Below are 15,133 nucleotides of genomic sequence, written 5' to 3'. Positions count from 1 at the left end.
AGCTTTTGATTGTGTGGATCACAACAAACTGTGGCAAATTCTTAAAGTGATGGGAGTACCAGACCACCTTACCTGTCTCCTGAGAAACCTGTACGAGGGTCAAGAAGCAACAGTAAGAACCAGACATGGAACAACCGAGTGGTTCAAAATTGGGAAAGGAGTACGACAAGGCTGCATATTGTCACCCTGCTTATTTAACTTATATGCAGAGTACATCATGAGAAATGCCGGGTTGGATGAATCACAGGTCGGAATTAAGATTGCTGGGAGAATTATCAACAACCTCCGATATGCAGACGATACCACCCTAATGGCAGAAAGCAAAGAGGATCTCAAGAGCCTCTTGTTGAGGGTGAAAGAGGAGAGTGCAAAAGCTGGTTTGAAACTCAACATTAAAAAAACTAAGATCATGGCATCTGGCCCCATCACTTCCTGGCATATAGAAGGGGAAGAAATGGAAGCAGTGACAGATTTTACTTTCTTGGGCTCCAAGATCACTGCAGACGGTGACTGTAGCCATGAAATTAAAAGACGCTTGCTCCTTGGGAGGAAAGCTATGGCCAACCTAGACAGCATAGTCAGAAGCAGAGACATCACCTTGCCGACAAAGGTCTGTCTAATCAAAGCTATGGTTTTCCCAGTAGTAATGTATGGCTGTGAGAGCTGGACTATAAGGAAGGCTGAGCGCCGAAGAATTGATGCTTTCGAACTGTGGTGCTGGAGAAGACTCTTACGAGTCCCCTGGACTGCAAGGAGGTCAAATCAGTCCATCCTAAAGGAAATCAACCCTGAGTGCTCATTGGAAGGACAGATACTGAAGCTGAAGCTCCAATATTTTGGCCACCTAATGCGAAGAGAAAACTCCCTGGAAAAGACCCTGATGCTGGGAAAGACTGAAGGCAAAAGGAGAAGGGGACGGCAGAGGATGAGATGGCTAGATAGCATCACGGATGCAATGAATATGAACTTGAGCACGCTCCGGGAGAGAGCGCAGGACAGGAAGGCCTGGCGTGCTATGGTCCATGGGGTCACGAAGAGTCGGACACGACTGAACGACTGAACAACAACAACAACAACATGAATATACAGTAGAGGTGAGGAATAGATTCAAGGGATTAGACCTGATAGACAGAGTGCCAGAGGAACTATGGGCGGAGGTCTGTATCATTGTTCAGGGGGCAGCAATGAAATCCATCCCAAAGAAAAAGAAATGCAAGAAAGCCAAGTGGCTGTCTGAGGAGGCTTTACAAGTAGCTGAAGAAAGAAGGGAAGCGAAAAGCAAGGGAGAAAGGGGAAGATATATCCAACTGAATGCAGAGTTCCAGAGAATAGCAAGGAGAGACAAGAAGGCCTTCTTAAATGAACAATGCAAAGAAATCGAGGAAAACAACAGAATGGGAAAGACTAGAGATCTCTTCAAGAAAATCGGAGATCTCAAGGGAACGTTTTGTGCAAAGAAGACGGGCATGATAAAGGACAAAGAAAGCAGGGACCTAAGAGAAGCAGATGAGATTAAGAAGAGGTGGCAAGAATACACAGAAGAACTATACAGGAAAGATCTGAATGCCCCTGATAGCCATGATAGTGCGGTCACTGAACTTGAGCCAGACATCCTCGAGAGTGAAGTCAAGAGGGCCTTAGGAAGCATTAGTAACAACAAAGCTAGCGGAGATGACAGTATTCCAGCTGAGCTATTTAAAATCCTAAAAGATGATGCTGTTAAAGTGCTGCATTCAATATGCCAACACATTTGGAACACTCAACAATGGCCGCAAGACTGGAAAAGGTCAGTTTACATTCCAATTCCAAAGAAGGGCAACGCCAAAGAGTGTTCAAACTACCGCACAATTGCGCTCATTTCACATGCCAGCAAGGTGATGCTCAAAATCCTACAAGCTAGACTTCAGCAGTATGCAAACCGAGAACTACCGGAAGTACAAGCTGGGTTTCGAAGACGCAGAGGACCTAGAGATCAAATCGCCAACATTCGCTGGATCATGGAGAAAGCAAGAGAATTCCAGAAAAACGTCTATTTCTGCTTCATTGACTATGCTAAAGCCTTTGATTGTGTGGATCACAACAAACTGTAGCAAATTCTTAAAGTGATGGGAGTACCAGACCACCTTACCTGTCTCCTGAGAAACCTGTACGAGGGTCAAGAAGCAACAGTAAGAACCAGACATGGAACAACCGAGTGGTTCAAAATTGGGAAAGGAGTACGACAAGGCTGCATATTGTCACCCTGATGATTTAACTTATATGCAGAGTACATCATGAGAAATGCCGGGTTGGATGAATCACAGGTCGGAATTAAGATTGCCGGGAGAATGATCAACAACCTCCGATATGCAGACAATACCACCCTAATGGCAGAAAGCAAAGAGGATCTAAAGAGCCTCTTGTTGAGGGTGAAAGAGGAGAGTGCAAAAGCTGGTTTGAAACTCAACATTAAAAAAACTAAGATCATGGCATCTGGCCCCATCACTTCCTGGCATATAGAAGGGGAAGAAATGGAAGCAGTGACAGATTTTACTTTCTTGGGCTCCAAGATCACCGCAGACGGTGCCTGTAGCCATGAAATTAAAAGATGCTTGCTCCTTGGGAGGAAAGCTATGGCAAACCTAGACAGCATAGTAAGAAGCAGAGACATCACCTTGCCGACAAAGGTCTGTCTAATCAAAGCTATGGTTTTCCCAGTAGTAATGTATGGCTGTGAGAGCTGGACTATAAGGAAGGCTGAGCGGCGAAGAATTGATGCTTTCAAACTGTGGTGCTGGAGAAGACTCTTACGAGTCCCCTGGACTGCCAGGAGGTCAAATCAGTCAATCCTAAAGGAAATCAACCCTGAGTGCTCATTGGAAGGACAGATACTGAAGCTGAAGCTCAAATACCTAATACGAAGAGAAAACTCTCTGGAAAAGACCCTGATGCTGGGAAAGACTGAAGGCAAAAGGAGAAGGGGACGACAGAGGATGAGATGGCTAGATAGCATCACCGATGCAATGAATATGAACTTGAGCACACTCTGGGAGAGAGCGCAGGACAGGAAGGCCTGGCGTGTTATGGTCCATGAGGTCACAAAGAGTCGGACACAACTGAACAACAACAACAACAACAAGTATGTTCACTCAGAAGTCAGTCTCACTGAAAGAGGGATGGGCAAATGTCTGTTTTGCTTTCTCCTGATTTTGAGTGTTGTAAATCTCAAGTGCTTTCTGCCCTGAATATAAAGTACTTTGCAAATTTTTGTAAATCCTTATCAAAAATGAATTGAAAGGAAATTCTCAGCCATCTGCACCAGCCAAATTCAATGGGTACATCTATTCTCAGCATGCAGAAGACCATGATTACCTGCCTTCCATATAGCTGTTAAAAATGAGGAGTCTGTCAGAAAAAAAAGAGTTGGCAAGCCCAGTTAAGCACTAACATCACTGAATACACAGGGATTCAGACCCAGACTTTTAAGTGAAAAGCATTTGAAACTCTAGGCCTGGATGGACAGATCTGTCACTTTTGGTTTTCTCCCACATCCATTTTAAAAATCTCAAATTCTTTTTCTCCCAAATATGGAAAACTTTGAGAATTTTGGCAAATCCTTATCAAACCTGAATTGAAATGGAATTCTTGCCCATACCTACGATGAATTCAATGGGACTTGCTCCCTGGTGCTTAGGATTTCAGCCTAAATCAGTTTGCATGCAGGTGTTGCTCTGTTATATTCCCCACTTTTCCAGGCCTTTGCAAATGCAGAGATGAAAAAGACAATAGTTTATTTCATTTTCACACCACTGAGTGTCCAGTAACTCCCTTTGGGTGAGGCTAGAGAGGGTATGAATGGCGAGGCAGTAGAGATTACTCAATGGGTGGAAGGAAAGGTGAGATATATGTTCTACGGTTGAAACTGCGTTAGGATTCTAACCCCAGTCAAGCTCTGTCCACAGAAAGAGTCACCCCAATGTAACGGTGGCTACCTTGCAGTGCCATTCCATCTGCAGACTGCATTCAGATGGCAGTACAGAGAGGCACCCGCAGGCCCGCAGCTCTGATCGGTCTTATCACAGAAATCCCCGGTGTATCCAGCCTTGCATGTCCTGGCCTGGCACACTCCTCTGCTTCCTGGTCTGTTATCACAAATACCATGGACGCAGCCACAATCTGCCAAGAAGAAGCATTTGGCTAAACCACAAAGATACCTTCTACTTTAATTGAACCATGCACACCAAAGGGAGCCTTGTTGACCATAAGAAAAATGTCAAAACCTATTTTAGTGTAATACCTTTATTAGGGCAGCCAAAAGATCACAAAATTTTTGCAAGTTTCTGAGGTCACCAGGACTTTAAAAAAGCCAGTTTAAGTTGGAGGCAGGGGTGGGGCTGGAGGGAATGGGGTAAAGAAAAGTCAGACTTGGTCTGGGTCTACATACCCTGTCATATCAACAGGAACCCAACATGGTGATGCTATATCCCTCTTGTGCATTTACACATCGTGGGGCACACAATAGCAGTATTTTTAATAATTTATTCCAGTACTGCTAGTCACACTTTGGTTAAGTGAGTTCTCATACCAAGACAATGGGGCTATTATTACCGCAATAGGGCGGTCTTCTAGCGGACATGTTCCTTCAATCATGTCTTTGTCGCAAAACCCCATGTTGCCTCACCCCCTTTTTTGTTCTTCCTTTTCATTGTATCTGCACAGCTGTGCATGTGCAATTCATTAGGGTGGTTTGTTTGGGATACTTGTTCGTGGCTTGTTTTGATACATTGTTACATTACCTGTTGTTAGTTTAAAAGTGGATTCAGAAGTCATGTCCACCACTATTATGCAGTATGTCCAAGTCATTGTTGTCACAGTCAATGTGTTGACAGCAGCTCATTGGGCATTGCATCATCCTGAGATTCAGCAAGCAGAGTGGAGGTGATCTCGCGTGGTGGTGCTAAAATGCTTTGCGACTAGAATCCAAAGTAACATTAATACTATGGCAAAGTGTACAGGGTACGTGAAAATGCCCAAGGTCTTCCACCAATACTGGGTCTGACGGACAAGCAAGCATTGGTGGGAGAACTTTGTGTGTATGCATGCGCGTGCACGCGGGTGTGTGTGTGTGTGTGTGTGTGAGGGGGGTGATTATTACCTGTGGAGAGATAAATACTGTGAAGAAGACTTTGATAATAGATTACCATACTGGAAAATGATCAATTCCTTGCCAGGAAACATTGCAGTTAGTCGCGTGCGCTCCTGCGAAGATGCGCAGGTAAAATACTATCTAAAACAAAAACAAGCAGCTAGGAAAGCACTTCCAACACTTCATGAAATGGCGGCGACTACACAGAGAACCACCCTAATGAGTAAAGTTGAACCCACCAAAAACAACAATACACACCCACTTCACAGTTATTGGCTATCGGAAATGCACTGAATGTTAGGACACGCTCAAGACAGGCAACAAGCACGCAAACCCATGACACAGTACTGTACGCACTGTGCAATCTATGCTGCAAAAGAACAGCATTTGTTGCAAGTTAGGTTTGGGATAACACAGAATAAAAAGCAGGAAATACCACTAGAAAAGCAGCATACAGACAGCATCACGTGCCCCAACAGTTATCACTGCACTTCAATAACGATAAAAAGCAATAGTGTAGATCCAGCCTTGGTGGTGAAGTCCAAATGTCAGCATGTTCCCAAGATGAAGTGTGTGGAGGTGGGTGGGTGGAAGGGGAGAGATCTGCAGACATTCAAGTTAGATTCTGCGGATCTTTTGCTTGGCCTAATAAAGGTCACTACACTAATACAGATTTTGGAAGTTTACTCTCCATATGTCCACAACATGCTTTCTTAAATAACTGTGATGAGATGGAAGTTGGTCACCCATCAGGGTTGCTCCCAGCAGCACTCAGAGTCACAGACCTTCATCACAGTTCTGCCCGTGCTTGTTTGGGTTTGAACAGATGTGGCAGGCAACTCCTTTGAAACCCTGAAAGCAGCGGCACTGGCCATTCCCTTGGATCCCATCAGAGCACTGAAGGGGAAAGACAAATTTCAGCACAATAAATGGGACATCATGTTGCAAGACAAAACTCAAAAGGATTTCACAGAAGAAACCTCACAGGGCCCCTTGCCAGCCCAGTGATCCTGGCTGGAAAAAGTGCTCCTTGTGGGAACTACAGAGTTCATTTCATTTTTCCTGACACAAGGTGATTTTTGCAGTTCCATGTGGATCTTTTCTGAATTTATCTACAATTCAACATTCAACTCAAAATCAATGCGTTCTAAAGCCATTAATCACACGGCGTGGCTACTGTGCACCTACATTGCACCATGAAGTCAATGAAAAATGTTACTTTATACTAGAAAAAAGCCCTTTAAGCGACACTATACTGAGAGAGCATTTTTCTATACTAGTGGGTCACTCCTATGGTGGTGTACTTTTGGAGGTAGTTCATGCATTACTTCTTTTGATAGGTCCATCATGCAGCCCTGAATATTCAACTTTTGCCCATTACTACAATAACAAAAACTGTTTGTTTCAAATCAAGTATGGCCTTTTTGCTTATCTTTCTGAAGTTCAACATAATACATTTCCATCTGCACTCCCTGATGTTGCTGCTTAACACTTGGATCAAAATTCACCAGGCATGGCTCAGACATACATTCCTTTGAAAAAATTAGCTGGAGTCATTAGTATGGTGTCTACTGTCAATTTAAAAAACAAAGCTCTCACGCTTCCCCAGTTTCACAGAAGGCTCTTTGACACTTACATTTCCTCTGCCATAGCATGGATTGCTAAATCCACCAGGACATGGGGTGCAGGTGGAACCAAAGAACCCTTTGCAGCATCCAGGAGTCTAAAAAGAGATGAATTACATCACTTGAACCTATAGCATCATCCCTTGTGTTTAAACAAACTGCCCCCACTGTCCACCTAATTGCACCATGAAGTCAATGAAAAAAAGTCATTGTTTCATTTTAATACCATAGAACTAAAAAGTCTGCTTTGCTGGGTCCATTTTTAGGTTTGGAATTCCTTTCTTCAACAGGCAACAGTAATTGTGAAAAGGAAGGTATGATCTTGGGCTCTCCAGTGAATGTCACACATGCTATTCATCCCTTCTCAAGGAAAACTGGGGGGGGGGGAGAGAGAGAGAGAGAGACTGACTGTGTGTATACACACACCCTAAGACAGGGGTGTTGAACCTCTTTCAGCCCACAGGCCAGTTTCCATTTTGGAGAAGCTCTCAGGGGCCACATTCCAGTGGTGGGCAGGGAAGAAGGCAAAAGTGGTGAAACCAAATGTACCAGCATATTTTAGCTTAAAGCTCTTCCTGCCTGTAACTGGGCTTCATGAGAGGCATTTCAACCTTTTAGAATAGGGAAAGAAATGACAAAAGCTGGGAAACATTGGCACAGACAATGGTTTCATTCCGGCACCAAGTTAAAACATGGCTTTTAATCAAAGCCTTCGAGGGCTAAATGCATTCCCTAAAGTAGCACACTGTTTTAACTGTTTTATTGTTTTAGGTTTTAAATTGGTATTAGCTTGCTTAATGGTTTAATATGTTTTTAGCGGTTTACATTATTTATTGTTTTATACTGTCTACATCCATTTTATCTGTATGCCGCCCTGAGATCCTAATGCTATAGGGTGGGATATGTTTTAGATAAAATAAAATAATAAAATAAAAATAAACCACTGAATGATCAGTGGCCAATGGAAAGTGGGTGGTGCCAGGGGAAGGGTGCATGCCCACTTGGCAAACCCCAGATTGGGACCCCAAGGCTGAGACTCTGCACCCCTGTCCTAAGAGAGCTGATTCTCAGAGAGGGGAGGGGGGGAGAGAGAGAGAGAGAGAGAGAGAGAGGGGATGCTTGGTTTATCTTTGCTTATTGTCTTGGTAAAGAGACCTGTGTTCCTTGTCAAGCAGCTGTGTAAATGGTGAAGTGGGTTCTTTGTCTGGGTTACACCACTGAGTTGATACAGTTTGCCCCTGAGGGCAGAGCAAGCAAGAAAACATTGTGCCCAGTGCCCACAAATCAGCCCCTGGTAATCCTTGAATTTGTGGGCTGACAGGTATGGCAACAGCTTCCCCAGCCTCTTTGCCAATATTCCAGGAAAGAGAGGCCTGCCTGGAATGTGACAAGTCCTCCCTTTTGTTACTTCTTTGTTGTCAAATCACTCGCCAAGGTTTTTTCTAGAAATGTGTCACACAAGAGCACCTTGTATACTAATAGTGAACACGCTATCTAGGTGTGGATCCTCATGTAGCCAAAATGGCAGCAGCCACACACAAGAGGAAGGTATCAACAGATTTGCAGAAGTATATATATAAAAAATAGGGGGGAAATTTTAAGGTTTGTGGGGGGGGGGGACAAAAATCAGCCAAATGAGTACTGAGCATGCTCAGTGGGCGCAGACTGCTGACTGACTATTGTGGAGAAGAACAGAAAAATGGGGATGAGGAATGGAATATCCTAGAAGATGGTTGGCTGGCTGCTTGTAACCCTAAACAGTAGCACTCCACACTGGAATATTTTGTTGCAGGACTCGCTTGAAAATGTCTAATAGACAAACCATAATATTTCCTTTACTCAGGCCTAAGACATTTTGCTGCCTAAGGCAGAGAACAAGATGGCGCTCGCCCTCCATTCCACATACAGAAGCTGAACAGACTGGCAGCTGAATTTTATTTCAGCATTAGCCATGGAATAGAAACCTCCACCTTAGAGCAGAAGGCTAGTTTGGGGGGGTGTTTGTGTGCATGTGTGCGCAGGACAAGCTGAGTGACACACACAGCTCTGTCTTCCAAGAGAGGGAAATGGATAGTGGGCTCAAGAGGAGCTCTCACTGCCTCCCAAGTAACATCTGCCACTTGAGGCCGTTGTCTTACTTTGCCTAATCGTAGAGCCAGCCCTGACTGCACTGATCTACACAGGCTCATCATTTACTATTTAAGTATGAACTTGAACATATCGAACTCATGAGAGTGCCTTTCATGCCCAGGTACATTGGCATGACTTTCTCCCATCTCCTTGACTATTCTAAACGGAAACCAGATGGCTTAGATCAAGGAAAGGGGAACAGAATCATCACACAGACATTGAGCATCTCTACACCAGCCTAAAATCCCGCATTTAAAATGGGGCTTTCTGCTTCTGTTTTAAATGCAGGCTCATGACAGACTCCCTTTACACGCGCTTCCTCCCCCCTTTTCCCCCTCCTTTCCCGCCTTATCTGAGACTTCCATATGTTTCATTATACAGACACTAGATGTCGCTGTGGTCTAGCTTACTGCAGCATTTCCTTTTTCACAAGGGAACTGAAGCAGAACTCAAGCGTGGTAATTTGATAGCTCATTATCTCTGATCTTTTAAAAAATGGAATAAAGGTCATTTAGTGAGGGAGGTGCCCTGGAGGTTGATGCCATCATCTAAAGGGCCCGCAAACTTCTGTGCATAACCAATCTCAATAGCAGGATAAAAGCTCCGTGTGAAGAAACCCACTGTTTCTGCCACAGGGATCTGTGTCACCATAGCCAATTTTCCAGCCCCTCAGTTATATCCACATCTATGGTGGTTGCCAACTGGTTCAGGAAAACTCACTGCTTAAAAGTCCCAACTCATGGAGTGAGTTCTAAGAGATGATATGGCTGAGAATGGGTGGGTGGGGAATTCACCGTGTGGGCATGGTGGTGGTGGTGCTGATCCTAATAGCAAATGTAACGTCTAAGCAAGATTTGCAGATTTTACACAAATACAGTAGACACTCACCAGTGAGTAGTGGATTGCTAGCCTGCTAGTCCAAAGGTATGTATCATAAAGAGCTACTGGCAGACAGTGTGAGGTCTGGTTCTGTCAGATGTATATATGATGCAAAAAATAAAATTTCATAATAAGTATTTGGAGCCACTGCTCTGTACCTTGCACTTACCACAACAGTTTGGTTGCAGCTCCTGTGGCAACCCTTCTTCATAATGTTCAAGCCTAACGGGTCGTGGATGTAAACACAGTCCCCTGGGAAGAACTCATGCTCCTTTGGAAATAAAATGGATGATGAGCAGAAAAAGAGCACTTTTTACCTATGTCCCATATGCATCCAGAAGGTCTTCCCAGACAGTGGAGGTTCACCGAGGAGCCAAGGTGAACGAGGCTGTCAGCACATCTGTCAGGAAAAGCCACAAAAGAGCTTCCTCTCACAACAGTCAATACAGATTGTGCCCTTCAAGACAGCCCTCTGGTTCACCTCGTGAAAAGGAAGAACAATGAAGATGCAGCAGAAACTGTGTCACAAACAAGTTTGTTTGGTTAGGAGCCAGCACATCACAAGGTAGCTTCCCATTCCAGATAGAGAAAGGGAGGAAGTAAAAATCCTGTGATCAGCTTTTAGTGAGCTTTGGGGAACTCGCTCCATGATAATCAAGCTTTCATCCCTATTGCAATGAGAGGGCTACAAAACAGCCAAAACTTGAAAACATTTTTTGTTACTGATGTTTTAGTACCCAACTTTAGTGTGTGTGTGTGTGTGTGCGTGCGTGTGTGTTCCTAACAACCTTTCTCTAATAAAGAGCACTCTAACTAAAAATCAGCTAGTGCTGGTTCTTTGCCACAAGCCAGGAACAACCATCACACTATTTGCCATTCCACTTCAACCTTCTCATCTCATCCATACACTGGAGGGGTTGAATAGCAACAGTTATGAAGCAAAGAGAGAGAGACAGAATTCTTAGAATCCACTGTGTCAATTGCTATAATCGATCTGCAATTCCACAAATTAACAGAGAAACCGATGGAACAGCTGTCAATTCCTCAGAGAGAGTTCTGAAATCTGATAAATGCTGGCAAGCAAAATCAATTTCAATGGCAACCAAATTGAAACCTTTTCAAATAGACTTCAAATAATTTTGACTCACTCCAGTCTACTACAGCCAAAATGGACTCTGCTGAGCCTGGTAAGATATAGTTTGTATTCCAGTATGCCAGAATCTTGACACAAAGATGTCAACAAAAAAGACATGCAAGAGTTCCTGGTTCTGCCCTGTAATAAGCTTGGCGGATATGGATTTTTATTTTCTTCTTCTATGTATTTATTGCTGGGTATGTGCTGAACTCCCCTTTATGGATCACTGCCTTGTTGTGGCGAAGGGGCTTGCGTAACTCAGTGAAGCCATTAGCTATGCCGTGCAGGGCCACCCAAGATGGACAGGTCATGGCAGAGAGTTCTGACAAAATGTGGTCCACTGGAGAAGGAAATGGCAACCCACTCCAGTATTCTTGCCAAGAAAACCCCATGGAACGTATCACAAGGCTAAAAGAGATGACGCCGGAAGATGAGCCCCTCAGGTCGGAAGGTGTCCAATATACTACTGGGGAAGAGCAGAGGGTATTTCCAAGTAGCGCCAGAAAGAATGAAGCGGCTGGGCCAAAGCTGAAAGGACACTCAGCTGTGGATGTGTCTGGTGGTGAAAAGAAAATCCGATGCTGTAAAGAACAATATTGTTTAGGAACCTGGAATGTCAGATCAATGAATCAAGGTAAGCTGGAGGTGGTCAAACATGAGATGGCAAGACTGAACATCGACATCTTGGGAATCAGCGAACTAAAATGGACAGGCATGGGCGAATTTAATTCAGGTGACCATCATATCTACTATTGTGGGCAAGAATCCCTTAGAAGAAATGGAGTAGCACTCATAGTCAACAAAAGGGTGGGAAAAGCAGTACTGGGGTACAATCTCAAAAACGATAGAATGATCTCAGTACAAATCCAAGGCAAACCATTCAACATCACAGTAATTCAAGTCTATGCCCCAACCACTGATGCTGAAGAAGCTGAGGTGGATCAATTCTGTGAAGACCTACAACACCTTCTAGAACTAACACCAAAAAAAGATGTCCTCTTCATCATAGGAGATTGGAATGCTAAAGTAGGAAGTCAAGAAATCACCGGGATAACAGGCAGGCATGGATTTGGTATACAAAATGAAGCAGGACAAAAGCTAATAGAGTTTTGCCAAGAGAACACACTGATCATAGCAAACACTCTTTTCCAACAGCACAAGAGGCGACTCTACACATGGACATCACCAGATGGTCAATATCGAAATCAGATTGATTATGTCCTTTGCAGCCAAAGATGGAGAAGCTCTATACAGTCAGTCAAAACAAGACCTGGAGCTGACAGTGGCTCAGATCATGAGCTGCTTCTTGCAAAATTTCGGCTGAAATTGAAGAACGTAGGGAAAACCACTAGACCATTCAGGTATGACCTAAATCATATCCCTTATGAATATACAGTGGAGGTGAGGAATAGATTCAAGGGATTAGACCTGATAGACAGAGTGCTTGAGGAACTATGGACGGAGGTCCGTAACATTGTTCAGGAGGCAGCAACGAAATCCATCCCAAAGAAAAAGAAATGCAAGAAAGCAAAGTGGCTGTCTGATGAGGCCTCACAAGTAGCTGAGGAAAGAAGGGAAGCGAAAAGCAAGGGAGAAAGGGGAAGATATATCCAACTGAATGCAGAGTTCCAGAGAATAGCCAGGAGAGACAACAAGAAGGCCTTCTTAAATGAACAATGCAAAGAAATCGAGGAAAACAACAGAATGGGAAAGACTAGAGATCTCTTCAAGAAAATCGGAGATCTCAAGGGAAAGTTTTGTGCAAAGAAACGGGCATGATAAAGGACAAAGAAGGCAGGGACCTAACAGAAGCAGATGAGATTAAGAAGAGGTGGCAAGAATACACAGAAGAACTATACAGGAAAGAGCTGAATGTCCCTGATAGCCATGATAGTGCGGTCACTGAACTTGAGCCGGACATCCTCGAGAGTGAAGTCAAGTGGGCCTTAGGAAGCATTAGTAACAACAAAGCTAGCGGAGATGACAGTATTGCAGCTGAGCTATTTAAAATCCTAAAAGATGATGCTGTTAAAGTGCTGCATTCAATATGTCAACAAATTTGGAACTCTCAACAGTGGCCGCAAGACTGGAAAAGGTCAGTTTACATTCCAATTCCAAAGAAGGGCAATGCCAAAGAGTGTTCAAACTACCGCACAATTGCGCTCATTTCACATGCCAGCAAGGTGATGCTCAAAATCCTACAAGCTAGGCTTCAGCAGTATGCGAACCGAGAACTACCGGAAGTACAAGCTGGGTTTCGAAGACGCAGAGGAACTAGAGATCAAATCGCCAACATTTGCTACATCATGGAGAAAGCAAGAGAATTCCAGAAAAATGTCTATTTCTGCTTCATTGACTACGCTAAAGCCTTTGATTGTGTGGATCACAACAAACTGTGGCAAATTCTTAAAGTGATGGGAGTACCAGACCACCTTACCTGTCTCTTGAGAAACCTGTACGAGGGTCAAGAAGCAACAGTAAGAACCAGACATGGAACAACTGAGTGGTTCAAAATTGGGAAAGGTGTACGACAAGGCTGCATATTGTCACCCTGATGATTTAACTTATATGCAGAGTACATCATGAGAAATGCCGGGTTGGATGAATCACAGGTCGGAATTAAGATTGCTGGGAGAATTATCAACAACCTCAGATACGCAGACGATACCACCCTAATGGCAGAAAGTGAAGAGGATCTAAAGAGCCTCTTGTTGAGGGTGAAAGAGGAGAGTGCCAAAGCTGGTTTGAAACTCAACATTAAAAAAACTAAGATCATGGCATCTGGCCCCATCACTTCCTGGCATATAGAAGGGGAAGAAATGGAAGCAGTGACAGATTTTACTTTCTTGGGCTCCAAGATCACCTCAGACGGTGACTGTAGCCATGAAATTAAAAGACGCTTGCTCCTTGGGAGGAAAGCTATAGCAAACCTAGACAGCATAGTAAGAAGCAGAGACATCACCTTGCCGACAAAGGTCCGTCTTATCAAAGCTATGGTTTTCCCAGTAGTAATGTATGGCTGTGAGAGCTGGACTATAAGGAAGGCTGAGCGCCGAAGAATTGATGCTTTCGAACTGTGGTGCTGGAGAAGACTCTTACGAGTCCCCTGGACTGCAAGGAGGTCACATCAGTCAATCCTAAAGGAAATCAACCCTGAGTGCTCATTGGAAGGACAGATACTGAAGCTGAAGCTCAAATATTTTGGCCACCTAATACGAAGAGAAAACTCTCTGGAAAAGACCCTGATGCTGGGAAAGACTGAAGGCAAAAGGAGAAGGGGACGGCAGGGGATGAGATGGCTAGATAGCATCACCGATGCAATGTATATGAACTTGAGCACGCTCCGGGAGAGAGCGCAGGACAGGAAGGCCTGGCATGCTATGGTCCTTTGGGTCACGAAGAGTCGGACACGACTGAAAGACTGAACAACAACAACATGTGCTGAACTTCTACGTCCCACCTAGAATCACTTTTGGATTTCCAAGGCCTGATTTCAGTGGCTGAACCTAGCAGAATCTGACACCTTTGGAAGGCCACGCCTGTAGGCCATGACCGACACACATGCACAGATGCCTCCTGGCTGCACTAGAATGGTGTGATGATCTCATACCCCATTGCACCAGAAGCAGATATATGTACACAGCATGGCCCAAGACATCAGAGAAGCCTTCTGGACCCACTCTCCAGGTGAACCCCCTGTCCATTTGATGCCATTCTGCTGTGAGTTGGACCACAAACCTTCTGACAAATTCTGTTTATTATTAGAATCTGTTGATCTGTTGTTAAATCAGGGTTCATCCATTATCAAATGCAGAATCTTTGCAAAGAAATGTTGACCTCATTGTGCATCTCCTACCACCAGCATCGCCATAAATATTAATACGAATTACTTACCGTAACTGTGCTCTGAGGTGGGCAAACACTGGTATTAAGGGCATCACAGTCAACACAAGATCCCTATAATAAAAAAATAAGAATAAGAAGACTTATTTCATGATTAAAAAATTTACTGTGTTGTCAAACATACACCCAATTCATAGTTGCTATCACAGCTACTGGCTTGAGGAAAGACACTGTGCAGACTGCTTACATCATGCCCATTTAAACAGAACAGATATTTATTTAAATAATGGTAACAAGTTCATATAATTTTCCTTCCACAGTGCCCATAATAGTTAAGTGGACATCATGCGGGCCATTTTTTCACACCAATGCACACTTGTGAATTAACCCAAGTAG

At 44.0% G+C, this 15,133-nt stretch overlaps 1 protein-coding gene across 2 annotated transcripts in view; it reads right to left on the bottom strand.

Moving 5' to 3' along the window:
• STAB1 (stabilin 1) overlaps positions 1 to 15,133 on the bottom strand; it is a 165,614-nt gene that overhangs the window by 91,165 nt on the left and 59,316 nt on the right. For both annotated transcript variants that reach the window (XM_084839737.1, XM_084839739.1), the window contains exons 19-23: positions 14,789 to 14,851; positions 9,929 to 10,030; positions 6,762 to 6,848; positions 5,911 to 6,022; positions 3,972 to 4,155 (exon numbers count right to left, since the gene is read on the bottom strand). In XM_084839737.1, coding sequence (XP_084695863.1) covers positions 3,972 to 4,155; positions 5,911 to 6,022; positions 6,762 to 6,848; positions 9,929 to 10,030; positions 14,789 to 14,851 — 548 coding nt within the window. The remainder of the gene's footprint in view (positions 1 to 3,971; positions 4,156 to 5,910; positions 6,023 to 6,761; positions 6,849 to 9,928; positions 10,031 to 14,788; positions 14,852 to 15,133) is intronic.

The sequence above is a fragment of the Heloderma suspectum genome, chromosome 2, assembly GCF_057233095.1.
Source record: "Heloderma suspectum isolate Gila_16-S chromosome 2, 16-S_ref, whole genome shotgun sequence".
Taxonomy (NCBI): domain Eukaryota; kingdom Metazoa; phylum Chordata; class Lepidosauria; order Squamata; family Helodermatidae; genus Heloderma; species Heloderma suspectum.
Note: the sequence above shows the minus strand (reverse complement) of the source record. Positions and strands in the feature narration are given on the sequence as shown.